Source organism: Colossoma macropomum, unplaced genomic scaffold (assembly GCF_904425465.1).
Source record: "Colossoma macropomum unplaced genomic scaffold, Colossoma_macropomum, whole genome shotgun sequence".
Classification (NCBI taxonomy): domain Eukaryota; kingdom Metazoa; phylum Chordata; class Actinopteri; order Characiformes; family Serrasalmidae; genus Colossoma; species Colossoma macropomum.
Window position 1 is genome coordinate 2,057,592 of NW_023494785.1, and position 15,498 is coordinate 2,073,089.

General features: G+C 44.9%; 1 protein-coding gene across 1 annotated transcript; it reads left to right on the plus strand.

Annotated features, from left to right (window-relative positions):
- The first annotated feature begins 9,595 nt into the window (after nucleotides 1-9,595).
- On the plus strand, nucleotides 9,596-12,327 carry LOC118812865. The gene is made up of 5 exons (XM_036577973.1): nucleotides 9,596-9,671; nucleotides 9,817-9,938; nucleotides 10,010-10,733; nucleotides 10,819-10,939; nucleotides 11,070-12,327. The coding sequence occupies exons 1-5, from the start codon at nucleotides 9,596-9,598 to the stop codon at nucleotides 12,325-12,327; spliced, it is 2,301 nt and encodes a 766-aa protein (XP_036433866.1).
- Nucleotides 12,328-15,498: the final 3,171 nt, after the last annotated feature.

Sequence of the window (15,498 nt, forward strand, 5' to 3'; positions counted from 1 at the left end):
GTATAACCAACGGTAGCTGACTAATTTGCTTATATCAGCCAACTACTTTGCTAAGGTTGTCTTTTTGCTTCAGTGTTTGTTTGATAAACCAGGCTAGTCCTGTGGGGGGAAAAAAGAGGAGAGATCAACCCCCCACCCCCCCCATTACCTCATCTCACCTGATCTTTCTTACCATCACGTGCAACTCTGACCTCTGACTTCTATTGTAACTAACAATTTTGTACTTTTTACATACACATTTTTTTTCCTTCATCAGCCATTTCAGTTCTATTTATTCACACCCATCAGATAAAATAATAAATCACTGGCCTTAAGCTAGTGCTACTGGGTGCAAGCGTAGCGCTCAATACTCCCTCTGGGCTGTGTCTCCTTTGCAGTCCACCTTTGAGTTTGTTGATATGGCACTCCACTTCTTCCAGCTCTGTGGCAATAAACCACTTCTGACACTGCTCAGAGCAGCAGCAAGGAAAAGCTCAGTGCTACCACAACACGGAACATGGGCAGGGGGTAACGTGGGAAGACACGTCACACAAGGAAGATAGACACTTCCAACACACTGTAACCCACCCTACCTCGATCACAATTACACTACTAACACTACCTACTCTAATTAACCCACAAAGAAGAACATAAACAGTCTCTTTTTAATCTGGGAGCATGGCCCCGGACAGATGCCACAATAATGTATATCACATCTTGCATGTTTTTCTACTGCACTAGTACAGATTGTAGCACAGTCTAGCTAGTAAATTGAACATGTCACATCTTATACACATGTTGTACCATATTCTGGTGAACTGTGTATTTCACTTCTTTACTTATTGTCCTTGTTGTCTGGTGTACTTGTCCAGTATGTGCAATTCTTTTCTCTCATATCGCATCCTGTGTACTTCTATTTATATTTCTATTATAAAAGTAAGAGCATACTGCTGCAGTATAAGAATTTCATTGTATTTTTGAATATCCTGATTTCTGAATACATGACAATAAACCAGTCTTGAATCGGTCATTACCATGTAAACTTAAGCTATCAAAAACAGTCAACACCTATCTATGATGCATTTAACTTGTCAAGCACTACTACTACTACTACTACTACTACTACTACTACTAATAATAATAATAATAACAATAATAATAACAACAACAACAACAACAACTAATAAAAAACTTTATATAGCACTTTTTCATTTAAAGTGCTTTACACACAGGTCATAAAAGGTAATTTAAGTTAATTTAACAGTAAGAGAAGAACAACAATATAAATAGAAATTAAATGAATGAAAGTTGAGTATCAATTCAATCCCCAGGAAAGAAGGATCAAATTAAGAACAAATCTAAAAAGATAAAATTAATCAAATTAATTAATGAGAAGGACACAGATGTTTCTTAAAAAGTGCCTAGAATGACTGTCTAATAAAAGGTGAACTGAGCTCCACAGTTTAGAAGCAGAAAAACAGAAAGAGTCTCTCCATGTTTTCTGTATTTTACTCAAGGCAAAGGATTACTGGAGTTTTCAAATTATGCAAAAAAAAGAAAAAAAACAACAAAAATGGAGACACTGTTTTTGTGTGACACAGACTTTAACTTCATCAGAGAACGTGGGTCATGCAGCAAGACAACGACCCTAAGCACCCAAATCGTTCTACCAAAGAACGGTTAAAGAAGAGTAAAGTTAATGTTTGGACTGGCCGAGTCAAAGTCCTGACCTTAATCCTGTAGAAATGTAGTGGAAGGACCTGAAGCAGCAGTTCATGGGAGGAAACCCACCAATGTAACAGAGCTGAAGCTGGTTTGTACGGAGGAGCTAAAACACCACCAAGCCGATGTGCAGGACTAATCAACAGACACAGAAATGTTTAGTTGCAGTAACTGCTGCACAAGAGGGTCACACCAGATACTGAAAGCAGAGGTTCACACACTTTTGCCACTCACAGGTCTGTAATACTAGACTATTTCTCAATAAATAAATGACCAAGTCTAATATTTTTGACTCATTTGTTTAATTGGGTTTTCTTTATCTACTATTAAGACTTGTGTGGAAATCTGATGAAGTTTTAGATCAAATTTATGAAGAGATATATAAAAATGTTAAAGGGTTCATAAACTGTGGCACAACAACTAAGTTCCTATTTGCATAGGAATCACATACCAAACATTTCACTCTGGATTTAGGCCACATCTTAGTACAGAGACAGCACTAGTGAAAATTCTAAATGATCTCTGATTATTCTCTGGCCAAGAAAATGTATCTTTGCTGGTTCTGCTTGAGCTTAGTGCGGCATTTGATATGATACTTACTAGACAGACTAGGAAACCTTGTAGGAATAACAAGAGTAGCTCTTTCCTGGTTCAGATCTTAACTGACTGATCACTAAAAGTTTGTAATTGTAAATTTGCAATTATCTGTTCTTTCAAAAATACAGTATGGTGTTCCACAAGGTTCTGTTTTAGGACTTCTATTAATCACATACATGCAACCACTGAGTACCATTATTAGTAAAAATGGCATCGATTTCCACTGCTATGCTGATGACACACAGTTATACATATCGACCAAACCAGATGATAAACTTCAACTTAATACGATTCAGGACTGTATAAAACACATAAAAGACTGGATGTTGAGTAACTTCTTCCTACTCAACTCAGACAAATAGAGGTTCTTCTTCTTGGTCCAAAAGCTGCTAGAAACAAATGATCTAATTTAATACTTAAACTTAATAGCTTCTCATCTGCATCGGGTACATCTGTAAAAAAACCTTGGTGTCATGATAAATCCCAATCTGTCCTTCCTGCATCTCCGCAATATTGCTAAATTAAGAAATGCACTATTTCTACAGGATGCAGAAAAATTAGTTCATGCATTTATTACCACAAGCCTTGATTACTCTAACGCCCTGCTGTCTGGATGTTACAGAAAAAGCCTTAACAAGCTTCAGCTAGTCCAGAACACTGCAGCCAGAGTCTCACAAGAACCAGAAAGTTTGACCATATCATATTTTATCAAACCTGCACTGGTTACCAGTTAAATTCTGCATTGAGTACAAAATTCTTTTACTGACATATAAAGCTGTAAATGGACTCGCCCCTCAGTACCTGAGTGAACTTCTCTCTCACTATGAACCACCACGCCTACTTAGATCACAAGGTGCTGCTTATTAATTCTACGTACTAATAGTAAAGTTACATCAGGGGGTACAGCCTTCTCATACAAAGCCTCCCCAGCTTTGGAATAATCTTCCAGTCAGTGTTCAGGACTCAGACGCAGCCTCAGTCTTCAAGTCTAGGCTAAAAACCCATTTGTTTAGTGGAGCCTTTCTTAATTAGTTTTTCCTTTAGATAAAAGGGTTCATGGTCATAGAGTATGATGGTAAACTGGGAGTGTTGGTGCTGTCGTCCCACTGTTCTCATGCGTTCACTCAGGTTTGCTGATGGTGGAATGGAGGGGTGCTGACATCTCAGGGAGCCTCATGTCTGTTACCGTTTGGCTGTCCCTTTTACTGACACTGTAATAGCTCGACCTGCCGGAGTCTCTGCTGCACTCTGTTAACACTGTGCACCGTAATCAGTCTCTCTTAACAGGACTAACTGCCTGTGTGTTTCTTTGCCACCTGGGCGGTCTGATGCTGTTGCTTCATCTGCCTTGATTGGGTGCGCGCTGCTCGCCAGCCTTCTGATCAGTTTGACAAACATGGGAACTAAAGGATCCCATCAAATGTACTCTGATAGACTGAATTATTGCCTCAGAAGTCTTTGACCTTGGCATTAGTGACCACTGCTCCATTGGATGCATTAGAAACAGTTTTAAGAACAAAACAGGCTCTCAGATGGTGGTTAGAAAAAATTTAAACATTTAATTGAACAAACTTTTCTATCTGACTTAGCAATGAGTGAAATTCACTTTACACTAAAGATTCCAGATTTGACTTGGCATTAAACCATTTTAGCAAATCATTTCTAATGGTGGTAAACAAACATGCTCCCCACAAAAAGCAAAGAAAAAGAGACAGATCAAGTCCCTGGTTTACCAATGAAGTTTCCTCATTGTTTAAAGATAGAAATAAAACTTGGTCCATTGCCAGATGCACGGGGGAGAGAGACCACTGGCTTATGTTCAGACAACAAGAAATAAATGTACCTCTGCAGTTAGAAAAGCCAAAATCAAATTATTATCTCTGCCTGATTACCAGCTCTACAAACACTCAGAACTTTTGAAAACTGTAAAATTCCTTTAAAACAATTCCGCTGCCCATTACAGAACTGACACCCATTAAAGAACTGACTCTCAGTTCTGTCAGTCACCCATTACAGAACTGACTCTGTGTGTTTTTCCTTTCTTTTCTTTGCTGAGTTAAACAGCTGCCCATCATGTGGGTCTGATGCTGCTGCCTCTCTGCCTTGATCAGGTGCCACTGCTCGCCAGCCCTCTGGACCGGCTTGACCACCATTGAGCTTCTTGCTGTACAACGCTGTGCAAACCTCACCCTCACAATCCCGACCCCACTGATGCTGCTGCTGCTGCATGAACTAAACTAATCAAATTAATCATTGCTCCACTTGTTTTCCCTGTTTTTGTACTAACAATGTTTACTATCCGGTGTCGACCAGAGGAGGATGGGTTCCCCTTCTGAGTCTTGGTTCCTCTCAAGGTTTCTTCCTGTTCCTAGGGTGTTTTTCCTTGCCACTGGCGACACTCATGGGGGCTTGGACCCGGATTTCTTTCTGTAATGCTGATTTCTTTGTAAAGCTGCTTTGTGACAACACCTGTTAGCGCTATATAAATAAACTTTACTTACTTACTCTACCCTTCCAACCAGTGTTATAGTAGATGATCAACTAATATCTGATCAGAAAGAACTCTGTAGGGTTTCTAACACATATTTTGCCGCAGCTCATCACATTTTTAAAAATACTGATTCAAATCTGCTGTTAAGTCAAACTGATATCAACTCTACTGTTACCCAGAACTAGAGGTCTGCACTGACACAGGTTCCCATGAGACCTGGTACAATGTCTTGCGGTGTGGTCTCATTTTCATTGTTGCTGCGGGAGCGGGCGGGAAATCAGACCCCTTCAGGCGGGAGCAGGCGTAAGCACGCATGAAGAGATATCCAACAAATTAATGAACAACCTAAACAAGGTAGAATGATCACTAAATCACATATGTAAACGATATAACAGTAAAACAGATAAAATGAAAGTCATTCTCAAGCAACTGATCACGTGAACAAAACATTCTCATGGGCCTGATTCACACATGCGTCTGTGTGGTGTGAGCGATGTGGCAAGTCTTGTTTTTCATTTCCGCGCCTGTGTAAAAAAGTGGTCAGGACTTTCCAACAGGCTGCACGTGCAGAGTCACAGACACCGCACTAAAGTGCCACGGTGTTTAGAGAATAGACCCAGAGCAGATTTTTTCTGACTAAATCTGAAATAGGCCTATGCCAGCAAAAACATCTCACCTCCTGAATGCAAATGCAATGACTGCGAAAAGGCACTGTTGGCCACATCTCTAACTACCTAGGTGGCCAAAAGGTGGTTGTGGAAACCCATCACCAACCAGTCACTTTCCTTAACAGCCAACAAATCCATGATGGGGTCATCACCAATGCTCACGTGGCCTCCTGGCTGATGGCCCTGCGAAGGTTTGATGTGGAAGTGCGATACGGACAAAACCAAAAACTCTGCTAGGCACAGGACTAGCGTCCTGCTGGCAATGCACTGATGACTCCCCGGCTAGCACAACGCCACCTCTGGAAAGTCTGCTACCCATGTGTGGGTATTTGACCCCACTCAATTTCTCTCTTTACCCACACCCACAGTCTGTGCGCTCAAGCGGATTCCGCCCAACCCACCCCTGACTGTGGTCTGACCTCTATTACTTCTCCCACTTTTTCAGATGCCGACTTGGTGTCCCTTCAAGCGTGCAACCCAGCCATCCAGAAGATGATCCTGTTCCTGTCTGGTCCTTTGGGTGCCGCCGTTGGACCCGATGATCTCTTAAACACTTATTCAATGCCCAGGGATGTCTGAGCATAATCAAAGGCCTGCTTGTTCATGTCTCTGACTCACTCATTTCACCTGCGTTTGTGGCCCCTCAGTGCCACAGGGGGGTGATGTTAATGCATGCTCATGATTTCCCATGCGCAGGACACAAAGGGATCAAGGCAACATAGTATACAGTCTAGCAAGTGGCATACTGGCCTCATATGAGAAGGATGTTGCAGACTACATCAAAGGCTGCCTGGTGTGCTGCCAATTTCAACCATCAAACCCACTCCATTGCGCTTTACTGCAGAAAGGAGGGTTAGCATTCCCTTGGTCAGACCTCCAACTTGACTAGGTTGGACCGCTCACCAGAACAGTCAGAGGCAACAAAAACGTCCTCACAGTCACTTAATGCATTCACCAAATGGGTGGAAGGCCTGCCGGTGCACACAGCCATGACCACTGCCTACTTGTTGATGAATCATGGTCTGCCAGCTGTGTCAACTCTGACTAAGGGACGCATTTCACTGCTGAGGTCATGCAACGGATCTGGCAACTGCTGGGTGTGAAGGTAAATTCACATTAGCCATCACTCACAGGCTTCTGGCCAGGTGTAGTGAGCTAATCAAACTTTTTCAGCATACTGAAAAAGTATGTCGCGACGAACCACCGCAATTGGGACGTTAAGTTGGCCACTCTGCATGAGGCCACGGGGGTCTTCCTATTCGAGTTGATGACAGGCAGACAGATGACGCTTCCTCTGCACCTTCTCAATCAACAAGGGGAGGCTAGCATAGCAGTGCCACACACGACTCCTCAATATATGGACGACTTACAGAAACATCTCCAAGCCATGTTCACCTTCGCCCAGCAGAAGCTGGAGAAAAGTGCAGAAGGACGCAAGGCCTATTATGACCAGAAAGCTTCTTATGATGAGTGGGAGAAAAGGTGTGGGACAATGCATTTGCCCAACCTGCTGGAGGACCCAGGAACAAGACTGGCAAACTGGCTCACAAGTTCCTGCCTCGCTGGTCAGGCCCCCATGTGATCACAGACAAACTCTCCCGTTGTGTACCAAATCAAGATCAGCAATCGTCGGGGAGAACTGGTTTAAGTGGGTTCACTGCAACCAAATTAAGCCACATTAAAAGGCCCTGTGGGACTTATCGGGGACACCAGCGCCCCAGCTAGATCATAAAGTAAAGAACAACGTAACACCCATAAGTGGTAATAGAATAATGGTAGAAATAGTGTGAGTAGTATGTATCCTACATTGTCTTTCAAACGTATGATTTATGACCCTGATTTATGACCCCTGTGTAACAGGCATGTCAGTTATGATTGCCAGGTCATGTTATGACCTTTCTGTGACAGGTCGATTTATGACCCCCTCTCTGTGACAGACCAGTTTGAGGGACAGGTCTGCCTGGGGTGGGTGTTTTACAACACCCCCCTCAGTGTGAGGTGTGAATGTTGAGCCCTTTCATGTGGGTAAAACATTGGGGGGTTTTCACTGTTGTGTTTGATTGTGGATTCTTAGAGATGTGGGTTGTGTATGTCTCCAGTGTGTTAAAAGTGCCAGAAAGTCTAGACCTTAAAAACACAACTCATTTTTGAAACATTGATTTAGTCGTATTTGCTCCAGAGAAAGTTTTCTTATTTTTTCTTTTTGTTAATGATTGCTTTGGCTTTGTGTACAATAATTCCTAGAAATAAGATTCCAGAGTGTGACCAGGTTGGTATTTGTCCAAAGATCGTGTTGTCGGTTTTACTATGAAAACGAGACTGTTACACTATTCATTCTCACACCTGATGAAATTGGCTGGAAACACGAACGAGTGACTTTTGGTCACACGACAACGTCCACACTGGGTAAAGATGGGAGAGTCACTCTTGTATGTATAGAATAAAAGTGTAATTGTACTTTTAAAGGCTACAATAAAGGCTACAATAAGGTTTTCAGTTACTTTCGCACGCAAACACAACAAACCACGCACAGAATCAACTGGAGAGATTCTGGATTTTATTTTGGGTTTTGTCAGTGGATGATGCTACAAGGTTCTTCCATAAGACTGATGATCTGTTCAGGGGTTTAGAAGAAATTAAAAAAAGAAATCCCCTTTTCGGAAATTAGCTTTAGAAACAGATGTTAAATTCGAGCATGCCTGTGTGTGTGGGAGGGGTTGGGGCAACATTTGCTGTTGAGAAAACTGAAGCCATGGACGCCAAGATTCTCGGTGAGCATGCAGCATGCTGCAGACTTTTACTTAATTTTCTATTGTAACCAATTCAAACAGCGTCACAATTTTCTTTGTTTAACAGGTGTTTTTTTTGGTCTGGGTGCATCTGAGCTTGAAACAATCCTTGCTATTAGAAGTATTGAAGGATTGTCTCAACTTTGTGAAGGTATGTCACAGCTTTTTATTATTATTATTATTTGATTTATTTGTAGTTGATGTTTGTCAAAATAATTTACATTTCTGCTGTTACAGAATCTGCGAATACAGCGGATTATGAGAATCCATTGGGTGAGTTGACGGTTTATAGTATATATCTTTTCTGTGTTAGTTGTTGGTGTGTAATACTAACTCATTTTTTCTGTGGTAGCTCTTACCCGTTTGGTTGAAACAAAGGGTCTCTTAACTCCGCCAGGATTCGATGCAGTACCCAGTACCTCCACGGCTTGTGAACCCCGTGCTTTGTCGACGTTTAAGCCCTGTTTAACAAGCAGTCCTGGGGGCCGGCCACAGAGTGGAAGGAGTCAAAGTGCTGACGATACGTCTGCTTCCCGCGGAAAACGTCCAAGGATATGTTTGAGCACAAATAACGGGTCAATTTCACATGGGAAACGCCTTAGGTTTGATGATAGCTACAAATCTGTAGGTAAGGAAATACAAATTAAAGTGAATTTTACAACATGGAGTTATGGCATAACTGAAGTTTGAGGAAAGACCACGCCTAAACTCCTCCTTCCCAATCTCAGCTTTCTATAAATACCACTCCTTCACTCCTCCCACTCGTGACGAAATTTCGCACCGACCCGGCTTCGTGCTGCTTACCTGCTATCATCTCGTCCTCATGGACCTCGACATTGTCGCTTCCGATGACGACCTCTTTAGAGAAAGCCAGCACCTTTCCTCCCAGGGATCCGCGCGTCCTGCACCCAGGCTCAGGTCCGTCGTCGCGGTTCCCAACACGCCTGCTGCCTCGGCTTCCTCCGGCTCCTCGTCTCGCCACGCCGGCTCTCGTACAGCGCGCAGCGTCTCCTGAAAGAGCCGGCGTTCGCCCCCGGATCCCCCGCCTGCTCCGGCGCAGTCTCTGCGCACGCGACGCGGCCGTCGAGAGCCGAGGATTCCCGTGACTCCCCCGGATCCGGCGCTCCCGCGCCCCTCCTGCTCTAAATGTAGACCTCCGTCTATCTCCGATTGGACCGTTGCTAAACTGCAGAAGGTCCTTAGGGACCAGCACGTTCATTTCGCCCGCACGGCACCTAAGGCAGAGCTTTTCTCCCTGTACGTGCAGTCTCTCGGGAGTAAACAGCGCCTGCCTTCCGCTGCTAAGGCGCACCCTGATCGCGTCACCTTCCCCACGGCCCCGGCGCGTGATGACGTCACCGACTCCCCGGACGCCCCCTCGTCTGATGTGCCGCCCTCCGCTGGATGTCCCGGACCCGCTACCAGGCAGCCTGCCTCCGTTGCTGGCCCTGCCAGCACTGTCGTCGCCCCCATTGCATGCCTTGCTTCTGTTTTTTCTCGGCTCTCTCCCCCTATATTTTCCCAGCCTTTTTCTGCCCCACCCTTGGATATGTCTCTTCCTTCTTCTCAGCTTCCTCCTTTATCATCCCAACCCCTCCCCTTATCATCCCAACCCCTCCCTTTATCATCCCATCCCCTCCCCTTATCATCCCTCCCCTTCCCTTCATCATCCCAGCCCCTCCTCCTTTCTTCGTACCTGTTTCCTCCTTCTTTTATGACGTTCCCTGCTTGCCCTTCTGCCTCGTTTTCTCATCCCATCCCAGGTCTCCAGTCGCAGTCACTGCCAGCCCAGCCTCGGCCCCTCCTCGTCGACTCCTCGTTTTCCCTCTACACCGCTCCTCCTGCTGTCCCACCCAGCGAGGCCCGCCTCTTCAATCCACCTCTCGTCTCTTCTGCCCTGCGTGCATGGATCCTCCAAGGTGCGGACGTCAGTTTCCCTTCATTACTTCACCCTTCCGGTGCCTCCGGTGCTCCCCGTACCATCGACGCCGGCGATGTTTCTCTCACCCTCAAGTGTGCCGATCCTCGCACCTCTCACTGCTCCTGAGTTCGCACTCGCTTTTTCCATCTACCGTGATGTACTCTGCTCAGCCTTCCCATCGCGGCGTCAGGAGCTGGATGACTATCTTTCTATCATCTTGGACCTCGCCGTTCGATTTGGAGGGTCGGGCTTCTACGATTACCATCGTCTGTTCTTGGCCCGTGCGTCTGCCCGTCTTCAGCAGTGGAACATGTCTACATATTGGGGCTACCTGGACCTCGAGCTCAACTGTCGCGTTTTTGCTGGTCGTACTGCTCTCTCCTGTGAGCTCTGCGGTTGCCCATCTCACCCCGCTTCCTCCTGCAATCTCGTTGCTCCGCCCCCTCCCGCTCCCCGCACTGCCGTACCCTCAGCTCCTACGGCAGCCCCCGCCCCTATCTTTACGACTTCCAGTTCCCGCGATAGCCGCGGGCGGCGTTTGCTTTTCCTCGGAGGACGGATGGTTTGTAATAATTTCAACTCCGCTGGTTGTTTTTCCTCTTTGTGCAAGTTCCTCCACATCTGCTCTCATTGTGGCCAGGCTCATTCTAGATCGGGATGTCCCCTTCACCCTCCTAAATTTGGGCCCAAATGACTACTTCGGCATCTTTCTACCCCCGTCAATGTCCCTGCTCTCGCTGCTGACCTCTCCCTCCATCCTGATCATTCTTTCGTCTCGTATTTGCTGGACGGCCTCATCTTTGGCTTTTCTCCTGGACTTGCTGTGCTTCCTGCCTCATCCCTTTCATGTCGCAACCTCCTCTCCGCTCTGTCCAAGCCTGATGTTGTGTCTTCCCTTTTAGCCAAGGAAGTTTCGGAGGGTTTCATGATCGGCCCTTTCGCTTCTGCTCCCTTCTCCACCTATCGCGTCAATCCTACATTGTCTCGGCTTTTAAGGTCCTCCCTCTGCACCCTGATTTTTGGCATCTGTTCGGAGTTTGCTGGGATGGCAGATTTTACTTTGCAGTTCGACTCGCCTTCGGATGCAAAAGCAGCCCCAAGATTTTCGACACTCTGGCCGAAGCCTCGTGTTGGATCTTGCTGAATGTTTGCAGACTACCCTACGTGCTTCACCTCCTCGATGACTTCCTCGTGGCGGTCCCCCCTTCCTCCCCGCCTGCGTATGGCCTCCGCACCCTCTCATCTGCATTTCAGCGTCTCGGTATCCCCCTCTCTCCGGAGAAGACATTGGGTCCATCTACCTCTCTCGAGTTCCTTGGCATTCAGCTGGACTCCGTCTTGTTTCAGGCTTCCCTTCCACCCGATAAGCTGGATCGCATTGCTACTGCCCTGTCAGAATTTGTGCTGCAGCCTCGATGCTCGAAGCTCCAGCTCCTCTCTCTTCTTGGGCATCTCAATTACGCAATTCGAATAATACCTCAAGGTCGCTCTTTTATCTCCCACCTTCTCAGCATTGCCTCCTCGGTTCCCTCACTTCAAAACCGCCTCTCCTTGGACGACGCATGTATCTCGGAACTCCGCTTCTGGCTCTTCCTCCTCCAGCAATGGAATGGCATCTCTTTCTTCTACGAAGACGCTATCCTAGTCCCTGAAGATCTGCAACTATTCACTGATGCTGCTCCCTCGATAGGCTTCGGCGGCTTCTTTGGCGGCCGCTGGTTCGCTTCTCAATGGCCTCCGGAGTTTGCTTCGCTTTCATTTGAATCAGGTGATTCCTCTGCCTTGTGGGAACTCTACCTGGTCGTCATAGCCGCACTCCTTTGGGGACACGAATGGACACGACGAGTGATCCTTATCCACTCCGACAACTCTGCTGTTGTTCATATGATAAACAAAGGACGATCTAAATCCCTGACACTCATGCCATTCTTACGTCGCCTGACTTGGCACTCAATCAAACCTCAATTTATTCTTCGAGCCATTCACATCCCAGGCCATTCAAATGCTATTGCTGATTCTCTCTCTCGTTTTCAATTTCAGAAATTCAAAGCCTTGGCACCTCAAGCAGAGCCTCATCCGACACCAATTCCTCCATTTTCAGACTCAATCCTCCAACTGACCAGCAGTTCTTTCAGCTCCTCCTCCAAGCCCAAGAAATAATCTTAAGCGCAGTTGCCACTCGTACCCTGTCAACCTATTGGTCCGGATGGAAATCTTTCCGGCGCTTCCACGCACTCCACAGCATTCCGTTCCCTTCAGACAATCTGTCAACGACAGCTGCTTACCTCACATTTGCCAGTTCATATTTAGCCATTCGCTCTTCCACCTTAAAAGTCTATTTAGCCGGGATCAATTTCTTTACAAAGCTTATCAACGGAACCCAACACACAACAGCTAACCACCCTCAGATTATACTTTTACTAAAAGGAATCCAAAGAAATGAACCTCGCCTTCCACCACGCCAGCTGCCCTTAACCTCTGACATACTCCACCACTGCATTCAGACACTCCGTGCTGGTCTCTTCCCCAAAGAGCTATCCACTACATTAGAAGCTCTGTTTCTCCTCGCCTTTTTCGGATTCCTGAGATGCTCAGAATATACAGCTCAAACAGAAGCTTTCAACCCTGCTCTACATCCCTGCCTATCAGACTTAACCGTGTTAAACTCAGATACCATGATCTACAACATCAAACACAGCAAAACAAACCAGTTTGGTAAAAGCATTCCTTTGTACTTATTTAAAATCAACTCTTATCTGAGCCCATATGAACCTCTGGCACAGCTACTCCAACTCAGGCTCTCTCAAAACGCCCAACTATCAGACTCACTTTTCATTACAGAAACCGGCTCCGTGGTCTCCCGTCGCTGGTTCCACAAACTCTTACGCCTAGTTCTTTCATTATCCGGTTACCCTCCGGTTACCCTCCGGAACAATTTTCTGCTCAATCGGAGCAGCTTCTTCTGCTACTCGCCAAGGGCTCCCCGACCATATGGTCCAACTACTCGGACGATGGTCCTCGCAAGCTTACCATGGCTACATACGCACGCAAATCCAGGACCTCCGCCAAGCTCACGAACAGCTGGCCTCCATCTAATCCGGAATTTTTGGGGGTCGGCCCTCTCGCGATCCACAGAGGCCGTACTGAACTCCAGCCCAAATTTTCCTCAGAGTTCCCCTCCTATCATTATCTAACTTACCAAGGCGTGGTCTGCATTCGCAAAATGGAGTTATGGCACAACTGAAGTTTGAGGAAAGACCACGCCTAAACTCCTCCTTCCCAATTTCAGCTTCCTATAAATACCACTCCTTCACTCCTCCCACTCGTGACGAAATTTCGCACCCCTCCTCCTCCCCTTCTCCTCCACCTTGTCCACGCCTGCACTCAATCTTGGTAGGGGGGTCGGCCCTCTCGCGATCCACAGAGGCTGTACTGAACTCCAGCCCAAATTTTCCTCAGAGTTCCCCTCCTATCATTATCTAACTTACCAAGGTGTGGTCTGCATTCGCAAACTCATTTTAGGTGAAAATACTCCAGTGTCACTCTTGGTAAACCAGTCTTTTAATAGAAGGTCATTAATTAGTGACGCTGATGTCTATTAAAATTATCATAAACACAAAACTCTGAAGGCAAACAGTTTCCATCAGGTAGAACTGAGTGGCTCTGAAATCACTTTTTACAAACAAGCAAAGTTTCAGTTTAAGATTTATTTGCAAGTTTAAGTTTAATAAAAACTTTAAACTCAGGTTCACAAATGAGTTTCCTTTACTAAACTGCATCTGTAGGTCTCTGTTCATAAACATAAACTAGACAAAACTAATTTACTATAAAATGAAATGTGTTTGTATAAATTCAGAATAAAGACACGTCAGTCACAACTGCATATGTGTACATATTTCTATATTGTGGTCTGTTTACACAAAGTTAGGTTAGTTCATCATTTATGTTGAATAGACTCTCCCAAAAGTTTACACTGCTGTGCTGATGTTGAACCGCGTGCTGCACTGGGTCGGTATGACCAACAGGTCAAAACAAGCTCTAAACAAAGTGACCACTGTGCCCTGATTGGTGTTCTTGCTTTGTGCTTCTTTTGTTTTGACATGTTACGTTTTTATACACAGATAAACCAAAAGGAACGACAGATTTCTCATAATGTAGTGGAGTAAAACGAAAGATATTTGACTTTGAAATGTAGTGGAGTGAAAGTAAAAAGTCACCAAAATGGAAAAACTTCAGTAAAGATACACGAAAAAACTACTTAAGTACAGCAACGAACTACATTTACTTAGTTACTGTCCATCACTGACCATCAGAGGAGCTTCATTAAAGCTGGAGGATGTTCGGAGAACAGAAATAATTCATATAAAAGTGCAACGTTTTACAACAGCCTGTAACAACTGTGTCCTCTGAAGTTTAAATGGAAAAGCCCAGTTCAGGATTCTGAGTCTGTTTTTGGTGTGAGTTTGAGTTTCTGTGTGCAGGAGAGGTTCTGCAAATTTGTCTGCAGAGTGGGACAGATTATCCAGGAGTCCTCTGGGAAGACAGTGCTATTGGACTGACCTTTCTCCTAGTGCACCGACCATCTTATTATTTCATAGTTTTATTTATCTTTTCATTCCTTCCTTCTTCTTCATGTGCTTTATTTCTCTTTCTTTCTTTTCCTTTGTTCATTCTTTTTTCTGTTTTGTCTTGTGTTGCCTCTTTCCTTCTTTCAAGGCCTCTACTGAACGTTATTTACACATCTGTACCACCTCTCTCTCTCTCTCTCTCTCTCTCTCTCTGATTGTAAAATCTCCATCATGGCCTTCTCTTCATGAATACTGCAATAGTGTTTTTCAACTAAAGAAACCCACAGAGGAGAGAAAATATGGATGCTTTTAATGTTTTCTTTTTGTTTTGTTAGCTTTGAAAGTTTGATTACATTCTTGTTTGAAACACAGAATTAATATATTATATGAATAAAAATGTGAACAGCAGCCAGCCTTTTTCTTAATATTTTTCAGTTTGTAAAGTTAAAGATTTACCAAAGTGATTGAAGGTTAACCAGACGTTCAGAATGTGTGTTCAAAACGAAGCTCACTCTACTGTTATCCTGACGCTGCAGTTTTTTTAAGGAAAGGCTGACACAAGCTACTGTCAACCAGTCCCACCAGACATGGGTTAAATGGCCTTAGAAGACCACAATAAAGCCTGGTTTGAATGTTGATCCATCTCCAGTTGGTACCACATCAGTGTGGATTTGAAATCTTGCTTTGATGAGTTGTGTGCAAAGAAAAGGAAGCGGAAAATTTAATTTCACACTTACAAAAATGGACAAAAGTCAGTCAGACA